General features: G+C 38.1%; 1 protein-coding gene across 1 annotated transcript in view; it reads left to right on the top strand.

Annotated features, from left to right (window-relative positions):
• The first annotated feature begins 901 nt into the window (after positions 1-901).
• LOC127455904 (cryptochrome-1-like) overlaps positions 902-13,574 on the top strand; it is a 21,886-nt gene continuing 9,213 nt past the window's right edge. The window contains exons 1-3 of the mRNA XM_051724081.1: positions 902-1,676; positions 12,663-12,771; positions 12,937-13,079. Of these exons, the coding sequence (XP_051580041.1) occupies positions 1,519-1,676; positions 12,663-12,771; positions 12,937-13,079 (410 nt within the window). The 5' untranslated portion in view covers positions 902-1,518. The remainder of the gene's footprint in view (positions 1,677-12,662; positions 12,772-12,936; positions 13,080-13,574) is intronic.

The raw sequence follows: 13,574 nt of genomic DNA, 5'->3' as shown, positions 1-13,574 counted from the left end.
ATATATATATATATATAAACACCCAATGTACACAACCAAAAATGAAAATAAGAAGAAACATTATTTAAATAAAATATAATCAAATGTGATGGAACATGCATGAACTTCTGGGAGGCCCTTTTATTGTTTAACGTGAAAAAATTATGTGAAAATATGTTTGTAAAAGATGATATAAAATGTATATATATGTAAATTGTTTAAATAATTAAATCATCTTATTTTACAATACAATTAGTAATTTATTCAAATATCATTATATTTTCACGGTATATATAGCAAGGTAACTTAGGCTGGTTAACCTATTAATACATTTCCACTGTAGCATTCTTTTCCCGTAAAAAAAAATAAAATAAATTTGACTGTGTATTGTCAATGTTGATGTGGGGAAAGTAATATCACAGCATAATCTAATAATATTGTATAATGCATTACATTAGCCAACTATATTATATTCTATATAATGATTCTATCGTAATGTTTAACTAGAATACATTGTATTTACACTGAAGTTATGGCACTAATGTTGTATAGACTTGAGGTGAAATAAATGTCCCAGTACTAGTGCATTTCTTATGACAAAACTTGTCCCAAAGTTACCTCATTTGTTATTCACTTGTGTCTCGCTTGCGTTCATGTGCTTATCCGGGTACTCACAATCTGACCAATCAGAATCGAGCAGCAAATAGGCACGAACCTGCTTTTATTCAGCTTTTATATAATTTAATTTTAAGTGGTCAACACTTCACGATTAAAGATTATTTAAAACACGTCACTAATTTGACAAAATCAACCTCATCTGTTACATTATTAATGAATACCATGTGCGGATTTGAGCGACCACACCACAGAAACGTGATGGAGTATTACGTGTACGTGCGGATTTGACCAATCAGCTGCGTACCAGTTTGCGTCAGAATGTGGGTGGAGTCGACTAATGGCTGACGGTTCTCGTGGTGTATTAAAATTGACAGTCAATTTCAGAACAACAATCGCGGAAATATTCGCCTCCAATCGACGCTCGTAATGTCATGTAGATGGATGAATGCGTTCAGATTGATACTGTTTGGACATAAGGCGTGATTATCGAATGGTTTAGGATGAAGTTGAACTCTTCTTTTTTTCCCTCCTCGCGTGTCTGTGTTGACGCTCGCGTGTTGTCTTTGTAGAAGATTTCCTGTGCGTGCGTGTTTGTTTACATGAATTCTTCAGTTTTACCGTATTGTAAGAGTAAAACATTTTAAATCTATTGTTTTTGTGCACGCATCGTGTCAGTCACAGGGTGGCAACTATATGAATTTAAGGTGGGTCATTCAGCAGTCACGGGCGCAGAGATTCTACTTCAATATGGGAAACGTTTTTCTTGAGCAAGGCTGAAAAAAACCGGTCCAGATCTCGCATTTCTCTGTCTTCATACATCTTTTATCTAAGTTTATCATTGCCTTTTGGAGTTCTGGATTTGCCAAGTTTGGGAATTGCTGGCACTTTCGTGATTACAGAGTTTACAGTATATTTGGTGCAATGGTGGTCAATACGATCCACTGGTTTAGAAAGGGCTTGAGGCTCCATGACAACCCAGCACTGCGGGACTCTATTGTGGGAGCGGACACTCTGAGATGCGTTTACATACTGGACCCCTGGTTTGCGGGATCGTCCAACGTGGGAATCAGCAGATGGAGGTGAGTTTCCACTTGAAACGTGTGCACAGAGGACATCAGATATCACCACCTGCATGCAGTAAGGGGGCACTACTATAAAAACTGTACTACAATTTAAAAAATAATCATTTTGAATTATTATTTTATCAAACAAGTAAGGTACAACGGGGCTAAAGGCACACCTTTTTTTCTGTTCACAAACTGTATTAAGATTGAAAAAATATTAAATATTGATGGAGCAACATAATTTGTGTGAAAATCAATAATAACTGATGGGTTGTTTTGATAAAAATCCATAAAAAAATAAAATAAAAAGTGGCAAGAGGGCCTTTTACCCACAAATTTTGCACATAAGGAGTAAAAGGCCCCAGATGTTTATACATATATATATATATATGAAGATGTTAATTTCAGTCACATTTGGCATTTTATAACATCTCAGATATTCTTTAACCACAGCATTACCACATGCGTGGACACTGTATTTTGGCTTCACTATATGCATAATTCTATTTAATTTAAACCGACTGACCTCAGTTCAGCAGACTCTTGGCTGTCATTAAAAGGTTATATTTTAATCCAATGTGCCATTTTAAAAATTTCATCGATTTATCATGAAACGGCACGCTGTTAAACACAATGACCCCATTCGTGGACTATAGGCTGATTTTCCTTAAAATATCCTATATTTACTGTGCAATATCACATTAAGAGTCAACTGATGCATCCAAAAGCTGGAATATGTTGCTTTCAGAGGCTTTATATGGAGTTAGGATGAAAATAAGGTGCATTTCAAACTGTTCTGAGACCAGTGCAGACAGACAGCACATTGAAGGTTAAGTCATTTCCTAATTAGGGAGCAAGGGAGCGTCCTAATGCTTTCCTATGCAAGTGCATTCACTCCTAACATCCAGTCAAAAGTTCCGTTTCAGTCAGCAGTTCCACTCAACACGATTGGCAGAAATGGGACAATGGTAATCAGTACATAGATCCAGAATTTATAATGTATAATTTTATTTTAACATGGTTGGCAATGACTGGATGATGCTAGCCATTACTTTGACTCAGAATGAATTATTCTAATTTCTGATGTAATGTCTGTAACATCTCAAAAACATGAATAACCAACATTCTTGGAAACATTTGATGAAAAAATTAGGACTTTCTATAGCTTGGTATTATTTACAATTTCACAACTTAGTCATGCTGTCCACATATGTGGACATACATAAAAAAACAAAAAAAACAACAACTATTCGGTCTAAGAATGGTTTTTTTTTTTTTTTTGCATGTTTTTTAGTGGGGCTTCTAGTTACAAGTCAAAAAGGGGAATGGAAGTTGCATACAGCAGGCACACTCTGGTCTCAGAAGGATAAACAAATTGATCTTCACTGTGATTAGATCACTCAATGTGAGCCTACTTCAAACATTTTACAAAATAAATCTGTTCACCTCACTTAAGAAAAACAATGTGTACCTCAAAATCAAACTTTAGACATTGCAAGTGATGATCTCATGGATCAGGACATTTTTTGCAGTGTATTGTGACAAATCAGTGTTTAGTAAAGTACTGTGGTAGTTTCCGTTGCTTTTTACTGTTTGGGAGAAAATAAAATCGAAAGTGACTTTTACCCTTGGGGGCCTTTAGTCCCATTGTACCCTAATGATGACGATTTCTTGTTTCATTTACATCTGTAACACAGTTGTATGGGATAAAGTGGTTCATCATACAGAATAAATAAGGATTAAGATTTTAGGTTGAATTGAGTCCAGGCATCTGAATGGGGAAAATCGCTTGACACGGTCCCTTTATTTACACGTCATCTGTCTTTGTTGTTGCACAGGTTGAATATCAGTAGCTCAGTATGTAGCAGAGATTCTGTAAGGTGTGGCATGCTGTGACTTGACAAAGCATGTAGTTATAGCTTAAACTATTAAATTGCCATCGATTGTATCATATTCCCCCTTTTGGTGAGGTTTACTCTCTTAGGTAATTATTTTTCTTTCCCCAAAAGAGTAAATGTAAGAATGTTGACCGTGAGTGTGCCCGTTTATTGCTATTGTGCATATTTCACAGATCTATTGTTTAATATTGTATTGGTTTCCCTGCTGAAAAGAAAAGAAATATGTGATGAAACTATGTCTGTGGTGGGATATCCTTGTGGGATGCACAGGCAGTCGCCCTCATAGCCGAATAATGATGTAACATCCAGCTCAGTCACTTCTTTCCCTAGTGCAGGACATGAATTAGGTCAGTGTGTCAGTAGATGCTGTTACCTCACTCCCCTTTCAGCACTGACCTATTTTCCCTCCTCCTTCCAACATCCTCTCACTAAAGCCTAGCGCACACGACACGACTCAAGCTCGTCTCCTTTGATGTTTTAAGTTGGCAACTAGTTGGCGACTGGTCTGCTCCCACGACTGATGGTTGTGTAGTGTGCGCACTTCTGCAACTTGCCCAGACTAGTTGCAGACGCTACGACAGATTTCAAACCTGCTTGAAATCTGTCCGCCGAGTCGTCAGGTGTGCGCACTGTCCTGACTAGCGAAAGACTGACAGTGAGCAAAACCCAATAAAATACAGAGAACCCGCAAGTGGAGATGCATTGAGAAGCAGGAGACAAAAAATAATAAAATAAATCTCACCCACGTCTCCCTACTCGCTGTCTCATTGTTATTTTAAGCTGTTTTTTCCATTCTGTGCAAATTGCAATAAACTGGCGTGAGCCCTTCTTGTTTTTTGTGTACATGTTAACACTAATAAACTCTCCCGTTGTGATTTACGTGAGTTTGTGAATTAATTTTGGAATTGTATCTTTAAGATGCGTTTTGGGCGACGCATTTTATCCGTTGCTGGTTATTTGCAGAATTTAAAGGAAACAACCGCCTGATCTGAAAATGTAAAAAAGGATTACATATACATGCACAAAAAAAAATTTCTGATCTTCATTATGCCTGATATCAACATGCAGTGACGGATGAGAAGCACAAACATCTTGCAGTTAAATACAGATATTCCACTAAAATAACTTAGAATTTTGCTCTAAACAATGCTTAAATTAAATGTAAGCATAATTAAGAGAAACACTTTTTTTTTCTTTTATTTTTGCACTTTATTATCATAGATGCAGTTGGCAAGGAGGCCCCACCCACTCCTGGGGGAAAGCAATGCCCTGTTACCATAGTTACTCATTCATTCCTATGAGAAAAATGGGAGAATTATCCAATATATTTGGCTATTTCAACAATATAAATCATGACAAAAAGCTGTTGTATGTATTTTTGCACTTCAGACAAAAAACAAAAAAATGGAAATTGTTTAATTGCTTTCCTGCGGCAGCAAGCTTTTGAGCTGCAAAGCCATACAGTTCAGCCGTCTCAGGACAGAAGTTTACATTTCAGTTTTCATATAAATATTTTATTTGATTGGTATCTAGAATATTTAACTGCTTTAATGATTTAATGACGATTACATTAATGATATTTTGAAATGATTGTACTAGGGCTGCAACTGATCGATTAATCGGACGATTATTTTTTCGATTAATCGGATAAAAAGCTAAATTCAATTAGATTTTCTGTTTATTATAACTAAAAACCCTAAATCACGGTATTTATGTGTAAAAGTGTACTTTAAAAAGTGCAAAAGCCACATATTGAGTCTTACTAATATAATCTTTCATTTTGACATTTTAAACCTTAAAACACAAAAGTTTGTCCAGTTTTTAAACAGTAAAACTTCTTTAAATATCCAAAATATAAATAAACAAAATGTTGAGTTGTACTCATAAACTTCACATTATGAAATTAGGATACAAACATGTTTGTAATAAGATATTAAGCAGCAGAATTTGTTGAAATATCAAAATTATAAATAATAAAACAAAAAACAACACGTTACTGTTTAATACAAAGGTAGAATGCAGAAGAGGAAAACTGTCACTGTTCAGTGTTGTTCATATGAACATGTTTCTTATTCACTCTTCCAAAACTTTGAATTGGAATGCAAAAATGTCAGCATGTCCACATGTTCTGGGCTGAGGCTGGCTCTTTTTTTGCAAGCTATGTTACCTGCAGCAGAGAACAGACGCTCAGGTGGTGTTGAGGTGCTTGGGATACACAAGTAGGATTTAGCTAATTTTGCCAAGGTGGGATATTTATCTTTATTATCTCTCCACCAATCCAAAGGATTTTCTTACTTGGCTAGGGGCCTCTCAACAAAGTAAGCCAGGACTTCATTTCTTATTTAAGTGTTGAGGTCCTCCTCAGTTTTCTCCTCTCTGCTCTCTTCCTCACTGCTGCCTTCAGACTCAAGGAGTGAGTCAAGCAAAGATGTTGAAGGTTCAGCTGCTGTTCTTATTGCTGAGGCGGTCATTTGCTGCTGCTGCACCATCTGCCTTCTTGCTGCAAGTGCTTCAGTTTGCACTTTAGCTTGCACAGTTTTTAATTGGCTCAGGTGACAGAAATTTCAGTCTTCTAAACCTTGGGTCCAGAGCAGAGGAGAGAATCACAGGATTATCTACTTGATCAAAGAGTGTTTCCTTCCATCTGTTTTGAAGCTGCTCAACTGCTGTGGCTTGGAAGGACTTCACTGAAGCTGAATCGAAGGCAGCACCTTCAGTGGACTTCAGCAGCCCTTTCACCATTGGAGGCAATGAATAGACTGTTATATATTCCTGCCTGCTCGTAAAACAGTGGCACATTCAAAAGGTTTAAGAGCAGTGGAACGCTCTTCAAGCAGACTCCACTGGTCTGGTTTCAAGACAAGATAGCGTTTGCCTCTGTGAGTGAGGGATGGGTCAGATAGAGTTGCAGTTACAGGCCACCTCTGTTCAAACAGTCTGTTAATCATATAGAATGTACTGTTTCATCTTGTACTTACATCCTGAACAAGCTTGTGCTCAGGTGTGTCTTTCAGCAATATTGACAGAAATACAGGCTTCTCTGGAAAAAGACGGTGTGGTTGTTTCAAGGAGCACAATATGATGATACTTGAACAAAAATGAGCTGCATGGTCGAGTTGCCAGAAAGAAGCCTTTACTGCGCCAATGCCTCAAAAAAGCCCGGTTACAATATGCCCGACAACACCTTGACATGCCTCACAGCTTCTGGCACACTGTAATTTGGAGTGACGAGACCAAAATAGAGCTTTATGGTCACAACCATAAGTGCTATGTTTGGAGAGGGGTCAACAAGTATTGTGCTCCTTGAAACAACCACACCGTCTATTTCCAGAGCAGCCTGTATTTCTCCTGGGGTTACCTGTGGGTTTTTCTTTGTATCCCGAACAATTCTTCTGGCAGTTGTGGCTGAAATCTTTCTTGGTCTACCTGAACTTGGCTTGGTATCAAGAGATCCCCAAATTTTCCACTTCTTAATAAGTGATTGAACAGTACTGACTGGCATTTTCAAGGCTTTGGATATCTTTTTATATCCTATTCCATCTCTATAAAGTTCCATTACCTTGTTACACAGATCTTTTGACAGTTATTTTCTGCTCCCCATGACTCAGTATCTAGCCTGCTCAGTGCATCCATGTGAGAGCTAACAAATTCATTGACTATTTAAACACAGACACAATTTGCAATTTAAAAAGCCACAGGTGTGGGAAATTAACCTTTAATTGCCATTTAAACCTGTATGTGTCACCTTGTGTGTCTGTAACAAGGCTAAACATTCAAGGGTATGTAAACTATTGATCAGGGCCATTTGGGTGATTTATGTTACCATTATGATTTAAAAAGGAGCCAAACAACTCTGTGATAATAAATGGCTTCATATGATCACTATCCTTAAATAAAAGACGGCAAAAAAATCAGTGCCAAAATTTCACAATTTCTGCCAGGGTATGCAAACTTTTGAGCACAACTGTGTGTGTGTGTGTGTGTGTGTGTGTGTGTGTGTGTGTGTGTGTGTGTGTGTGTGTATATATATATATATATATATATATATATATATATATATATAAATCACATTGGCATAAATATTCAGACCCTTAACTCAGTACTTAGTTGACGCAGTGATTATAGCCTCAAGTGTTTTGGGGTATGATGCGACAAGCTTTGCAAACCTGGATTTGGGGATTTTCTGCCATTCTTCTCTGCAGATCCTCTCAAGCTCTGTCAGGTTGGATGGGGACCGTCTGTGGACAGCCATTTTCAGGTCTCTCCGGAGATGTTTGTTTGGGTTCAAGTCCGGGCTCTGGCTGGGCCCTCAAAGATATTTACAGAGTTGTCCCTAAGCCACTCTTGCGTTGTCTTGGCTGTGTGCTTAGGGTCATTGTCCTCTTGGAAGGTGAACCTTCGGCCCAGTCTGAGGTCCTGAACGCTGTGGACCAGGTTTTCATTAAGGATATCTCTGTATTTTGCTGCGTTCAGTGCCACCACCACCATGCTTTACCGTTGAGATGGTGTTGCACAGGTGTTGAGCAGTGCCTGGTTTCCTCTAGACATGATGCTTGGAATTGAGGCCAGACAGTTCAATCTTCGTTTCATCAGACCAGAGAATCTCGTTTATCACAGTCTTGAGTCATTTAGGTGCTTTTTTTTTATGTGTCTTGCACTGAGGAGAGGCTTCCGTCTGGCCACTCTGCCATAAAGCCCAGATCGATGGAGTGTTGCAGTGATGGTTGTCCTTCTGAAAGTTTCTCCCATCTCCACACATGATCTCTGGAGCTCAACCAGAGTGACCATCGGGTTCTTGGTCACCTCTCTTACCAAGGCCCTACCAAGAGTCCTGGTTGTTCCAAACTTCTTCCATTAAGAATTATGGAGGCTCTTGGTAACCTTCAGTGCAGCCAAAAAAAATTTGTAGCCTTCCCCAGATCTGTACCTCGACACAATCCTGTCTCTGAGCTTGGCTCATGACTTGGTTTTTGCTCTGACATGCATTTTCAGCTGTGAGACCAGTGTGCCTTTCCAAATCATGTCCAATCAAATTAATTTGTCACAGGTGGACTCCAATCAAAGTGTAGAAACATCTTAAAGATGATCAAGAGAACTGATTATCATTGTCCCATGGCTGCTAAACGTGTTGAGTGGTCCAAACATCATCAGCAGCCTGAAACTGAACTTTTGTTCAGATTTTAGGAGTGAATGCACATAGCTGCATAGGAAATATATAGGATGCACCCTTGCTATAGGATGCACTCTTGCTCCCTTGCTCCCTATTTAGTGAATGACTTAACCTCCAGTGTGCTGTCTGTCTGCACTGGTCTCAAAAGAGTTTGAAATGCACCTTATTTTCATCCTAACTCCATACAAAGCCTCTGAAAGCAACATATTTCAGCCTTTGGATGAACCCATTGATTCTCAATGTGAAATTTCAGAGTAAATACAGGTGCATCTCAATAAATTAGAATGTCGTGGAAAAGTTCATTTATTTCAGTAATTCAACTCAAATTGTGAAACTCGTGTATTAAATAAATTCAATGCACACAGACTGAAGTAGTTTAAGTCTTTGGTTCTTTTAATTGTGATGATTTTGGCTCACATTTAACAAAAACCCACCAATTCACTATCTCAAAAAATTAGAATACATCATAAGACCAATAAAAAAAACATTTTTAGTGAATTGTTGGCCTTCTGGAAAGTATGTTCATTTACTGTATATGTACTCAATACTTGGTAGGGGCTCCTTTTGCTTTAATTACTGCCTCAATTCGGCGTGGCATGGAGGTGATCAGTTTGTGGCACTGCTGAGGTGATATGGAAGCCCAGGTTTCTTTGACAGTGGCCTTCATCTCATCTGTATTTTTTGGTCTCTTGTTTCTCATTTTCCTCTTGACAATACCCCATAGATTCTCTATGGGGTTTAGGTCTGGTGAGTTTGCTGGCCAGTCAAGCACACCAACACCATGGTCATTTAACCAACTTTTGGTGCTTTTGGCAGTGTGGGCAGGTGCCAAATCCTGCTGGAAAATGAAATCAGCATCTTTAAAAAGCTGGTCAGCAGAAGGAAGCCTGAAGTGCTCCAAAATGTCTTGGTAAACGGGTGCAGTGACTTTGGTTTTCAAAAAACACAATGGACCAACACCAGCAGATGACATTGCACCCCAAATCATCACAGACTGTGGAAACTTAACACTGGACTTCAAGCAACTTGGGCTATGAGCTTCTCCACCCTTCCTCCAGACTCTAGGACCTTGGTTTCCAAATGAAATACAAAACTTGCTCTCATCTGAAAAGAGGACTTTGGAACACTGGGCAACAGTCCAGTTCTTCTTCTCCTTAGCCCAGGTAAGACGCCTCTGATGTTGTCTGTGGTTCAGGAGTGGCTTATCAAGAGGAATACGACAACTGTAGCCAAATTCCTTGACATGTCTGTGAGTGGTGGCTCTTGATGCCTTGACCCCAGCCTCAGTCCATTCCTTGTGAAGTTCACCCAAATTCTTGAATCGATTTTGCTTGACAATCATAAGGCTGCGGTTCTCTCGGTTGGTTGTGCATCTTTTTCTTCCACACTTTTTCCTTCCACTCAACTTTCTGTTAACATGCTTGGATACAGCACTCTGTGAACAGCCAGCTTCTTTGGCAATGAATGTTTGTGGCTTACCCTCCTTGTGAAGGGTGTCAATGATTGTCTTCTGGACAACTGTCAGATCAGCAGTCTTCCCCATGATTGTGTAGCCTAGTGAACCAAACTGAGAGACCATTTTGAAGGCTCAGGAAACCTTTGCAGGTGATTTGAGTTGATTAGCTGATTGGCATGTCACCATATTCTAATTTTGTGAGATAGTGAATTGGTGGGTTTTTGTTAAATGTGAGCCAAAATCATCACAATTAAAAGAACCAAAGACTTAAACTACTTCAGTCTGTGTGCACTGAATTTATTTAATACACGAGTTTCACAATTTGAGTTGAATTACTGAAATAAATGAACTTTTCCATGACATTCTAATTTATTGAGATGCACCTGTATATAGGAATGCATTTACTAATGTTAATGAATAGCACATTATTGTACAGTGTTAAACAAAAATATAACAATTTAGATTAAAATGACGCAAAATGACCGACAGATTTATTACTGTGAAAAGTTATTCAAAATAACGAACGTGTTTTTGGAACTTCTGTCAGAAAACCTCTACACACCACTCATCCAAGTACTTCATGTTTATCAGCGCGCTAAAGTGTGAAAAATGGATGAAAGATTTAAAGCAGCATATCAAATGAAACTAGAGATGCTACTTTTTACAACCAAATAGGATTCAGTGAAAAAACGTAAAGAAGTTTCTTACCAGAGGCGCTTTTGTTGGCGCTGCATCAGTAGGAGCGCTTCAAGGAAATCGATGGCATGCTGTTGTGTCACGTGACTCGGTGCGGCAGAAATTAACCCTTTAAATGACAGTCTAGAGCCTTGTGAACAGTATTCAGTTGGTTTTTATTCATTTCAATTATGCGTTGCGTATAGCGAGTCCTTGCATGAGGGTACGGGGTCGCACAAGAATAAAAGGCAATGTCTTTCTCCCAGGTGCAAGTTGCTTTTATATCAGTATACAATTGGAATTTGAGAGAACAGAAAACATTTGTTGGTGTAGTAAGTGTACTTTATAGGTTTCCGTAGTGTGTATTTTGCAAAGCAGCACTATCTGTTCTTTGGATGTGTAGTTGTATGCATTACATGTCCTTGAACTTTTTTTTTTTTTAACTTTTTTTTTTTTTTTTACAACATCAAGATATAAGGTTAAAATGTATTTCAGTGTTTAAGGGAAAGTGTATATTTTAGGCCTTGTGACTGGTCACTATTTCTTAAGTTTTTCACTATATAACACAACTTTTTCACTTAATTATTCATTTTGTTCATTTAAATGGTCCTGTGGTGTGAGAAATTAATTTGGAAAAAGTACAAATATTCCATGTAGTCTGTCATTTAATATGAGGTCATACAAGATGCATGCAAAATTATAAAATAATGAGCATAATGCTGTTTAAAATAGTTTTAGATGAAGTACACAATGTAGGACATGTCAGTTTCCCAAAAGTATTTCATGTCATACTACCCATATCGTTTTGTAATAGCCCATGGCAGTGACTTTGAGGAGGCACGCTCTTATTTATCTTTACCTTGGCCTGGTGCATGCTGTAGGGGATCAGACATCTTGAAAAAGGGTTGCAGACAGGCTGAACTGGATGTTGTACTGCTGATCTAGTCACACAAGAGAGACCTCTAGTCTGCTGAAGAGGAACAACTCTAGCTCAGACTGGATTATACCCTAATGTTCAGTGTAGCCAACATAAAATCATAAATTATTCAAATCGGTCCAGTGTCCTTTTCAAGATAGTAATTTGTGCAACAATCCAGGTATACATTTAGAAACGTATTTAATTAAATAGGGATCATGACCGAAGTTTGGTTTGTTAAACCAAAGCTTATTGTGTGTAATGATGTTTGTCATACTGTGGAAGTTAAATTTGTACAAATATTTTTAGCTCTGTGGAGAGACTAGGAGTAGACGAGCTTCTTTTTCATAGCAGGCTCCTTCATATTTTCCATGCACAGTGTTATGTTGTTGAACAAAGGCAAATCTTTTCTAGGCTAATCCAGGAATAGACGGTTATAAAGGTCTTATTTTATAAAGAAAGACTTGCACCTTTTTTTTGGAACTCCTATTCATTCTAACTGTAAATTTTGTAGCATGTATACTCTCATTTATGTAACTTAGCCCATAAAAATATAATAAAGAATCATGGGGAAGGCATGTTGTGCAGTATGCCATCTTAACCACTCAAGTACTGGTGCATTTCAGACCAATAGTATGTTATTGCCCACTGTTGGACTCACATTTTCACTGCAGTCCAGATTAGTCTAAGGCTTATTCTTTATTGTGAGAGGAAAAATACCTCTACTTTTCCTGCAGATTTTTAATTTAATCCAAAGCAATGTTTAGATTTAAAATTTACAGCTAACATCAATGTTCAAAATCTGCCATTTATAAGTCTACTTAAGAATGATTCCTACCTGATCATTTAACTGAGTGTTCAGTACTCTGTGTTCTCTGTTTTACAGGTTTTTACTGCAGTGTCTGGAGGACTTAGATGCCAGCCTCCGCAAACTGAACTCTCGCCTCTTTGTTATCAGGGGACAACCCACGGATGTCTTTCCAAGGCTATTTAAGGTCACTAGACGGACTGCCTAGTGAGACAAGTCAACAACTAATAGCTCTGTTCTACTAATGTTGTTTTGTGTGTGTGTAAAACCTTAGTGCATGTTTGCAGCCATATTATGTGTGTGTCCTGGCAGAGCCCTTATTTAACTGTGCACCCTCTCTTTTTTTTCTTAGGAGTGGAAAATTACCCGGCTGTCATATGAGTACGACTCCGAGCCCTTCGGGAAGGATCGAGATGCAGCCATTAAGAAGCTGGCTACTGAAGCAGAGGTGGAAGTCTTCGTCAGGATCTCCCACACACTCTATGATCTGGACAAGTGAGCGTGTATATGTACTCTTTGTCATATGCCTATATGACTCCCATGTCTTTAACTGCCAGCAGTCATGTGGGAGGTTATTACCAGACCTACACAAAATCTGTGGTTACAGAAACCTGTCATTCACCTGTCATGTTCATGGTCTGACTATACATGATAGCCTAATAAATTAATGTGTGAATGTCCTGTGTTTTGATATAATACAATAATTTAGGTAGTTGTCTTTTACATTTTGATTATTTTTTTGTATGTTATTTCAGTTTATTTCACTGTTTACTTGAATACTTTATACTGCTGTTAGATACCAAAAAAAAAAAAAAAAAAATTTCAAGTCCTGTTTTAGGGATTGTTCACCCTAAAATGAAAATTTTAATTTTGATTTTGTCGTCATTTACTTACCCTCATGTTCCAAACCTGTTTGACAGAATGACAGCCTTCCATACAATAAAAGAGAATGGTGACTAAGGCTGTCAGCCACTAACTTTCTGCCTAACA

This window comes from Myxocyprinus asiaticus, chromosome 18 (assembly GCF_019703515.2).
Source record: "Myxocyprinus asiaticus isolate MX2 ecotype Aquarium Trade chromosome 18, UBuf_Myxa_2, whole genome shotgun sequence".
Taxonomy (NCBI): domain Eukaryota; kingdom Metazoa; phylum Chordata; class Actinopteri; order Cypriniformes; family Catostomidae; genus Myxocyprinus; species Myxocyprinus asiaticus.
The sequence above is the reverse complement of the archived record's forward strand: the minus strand, read 5'-3'. Positions and strand labels throughout refer to the sequence as shown.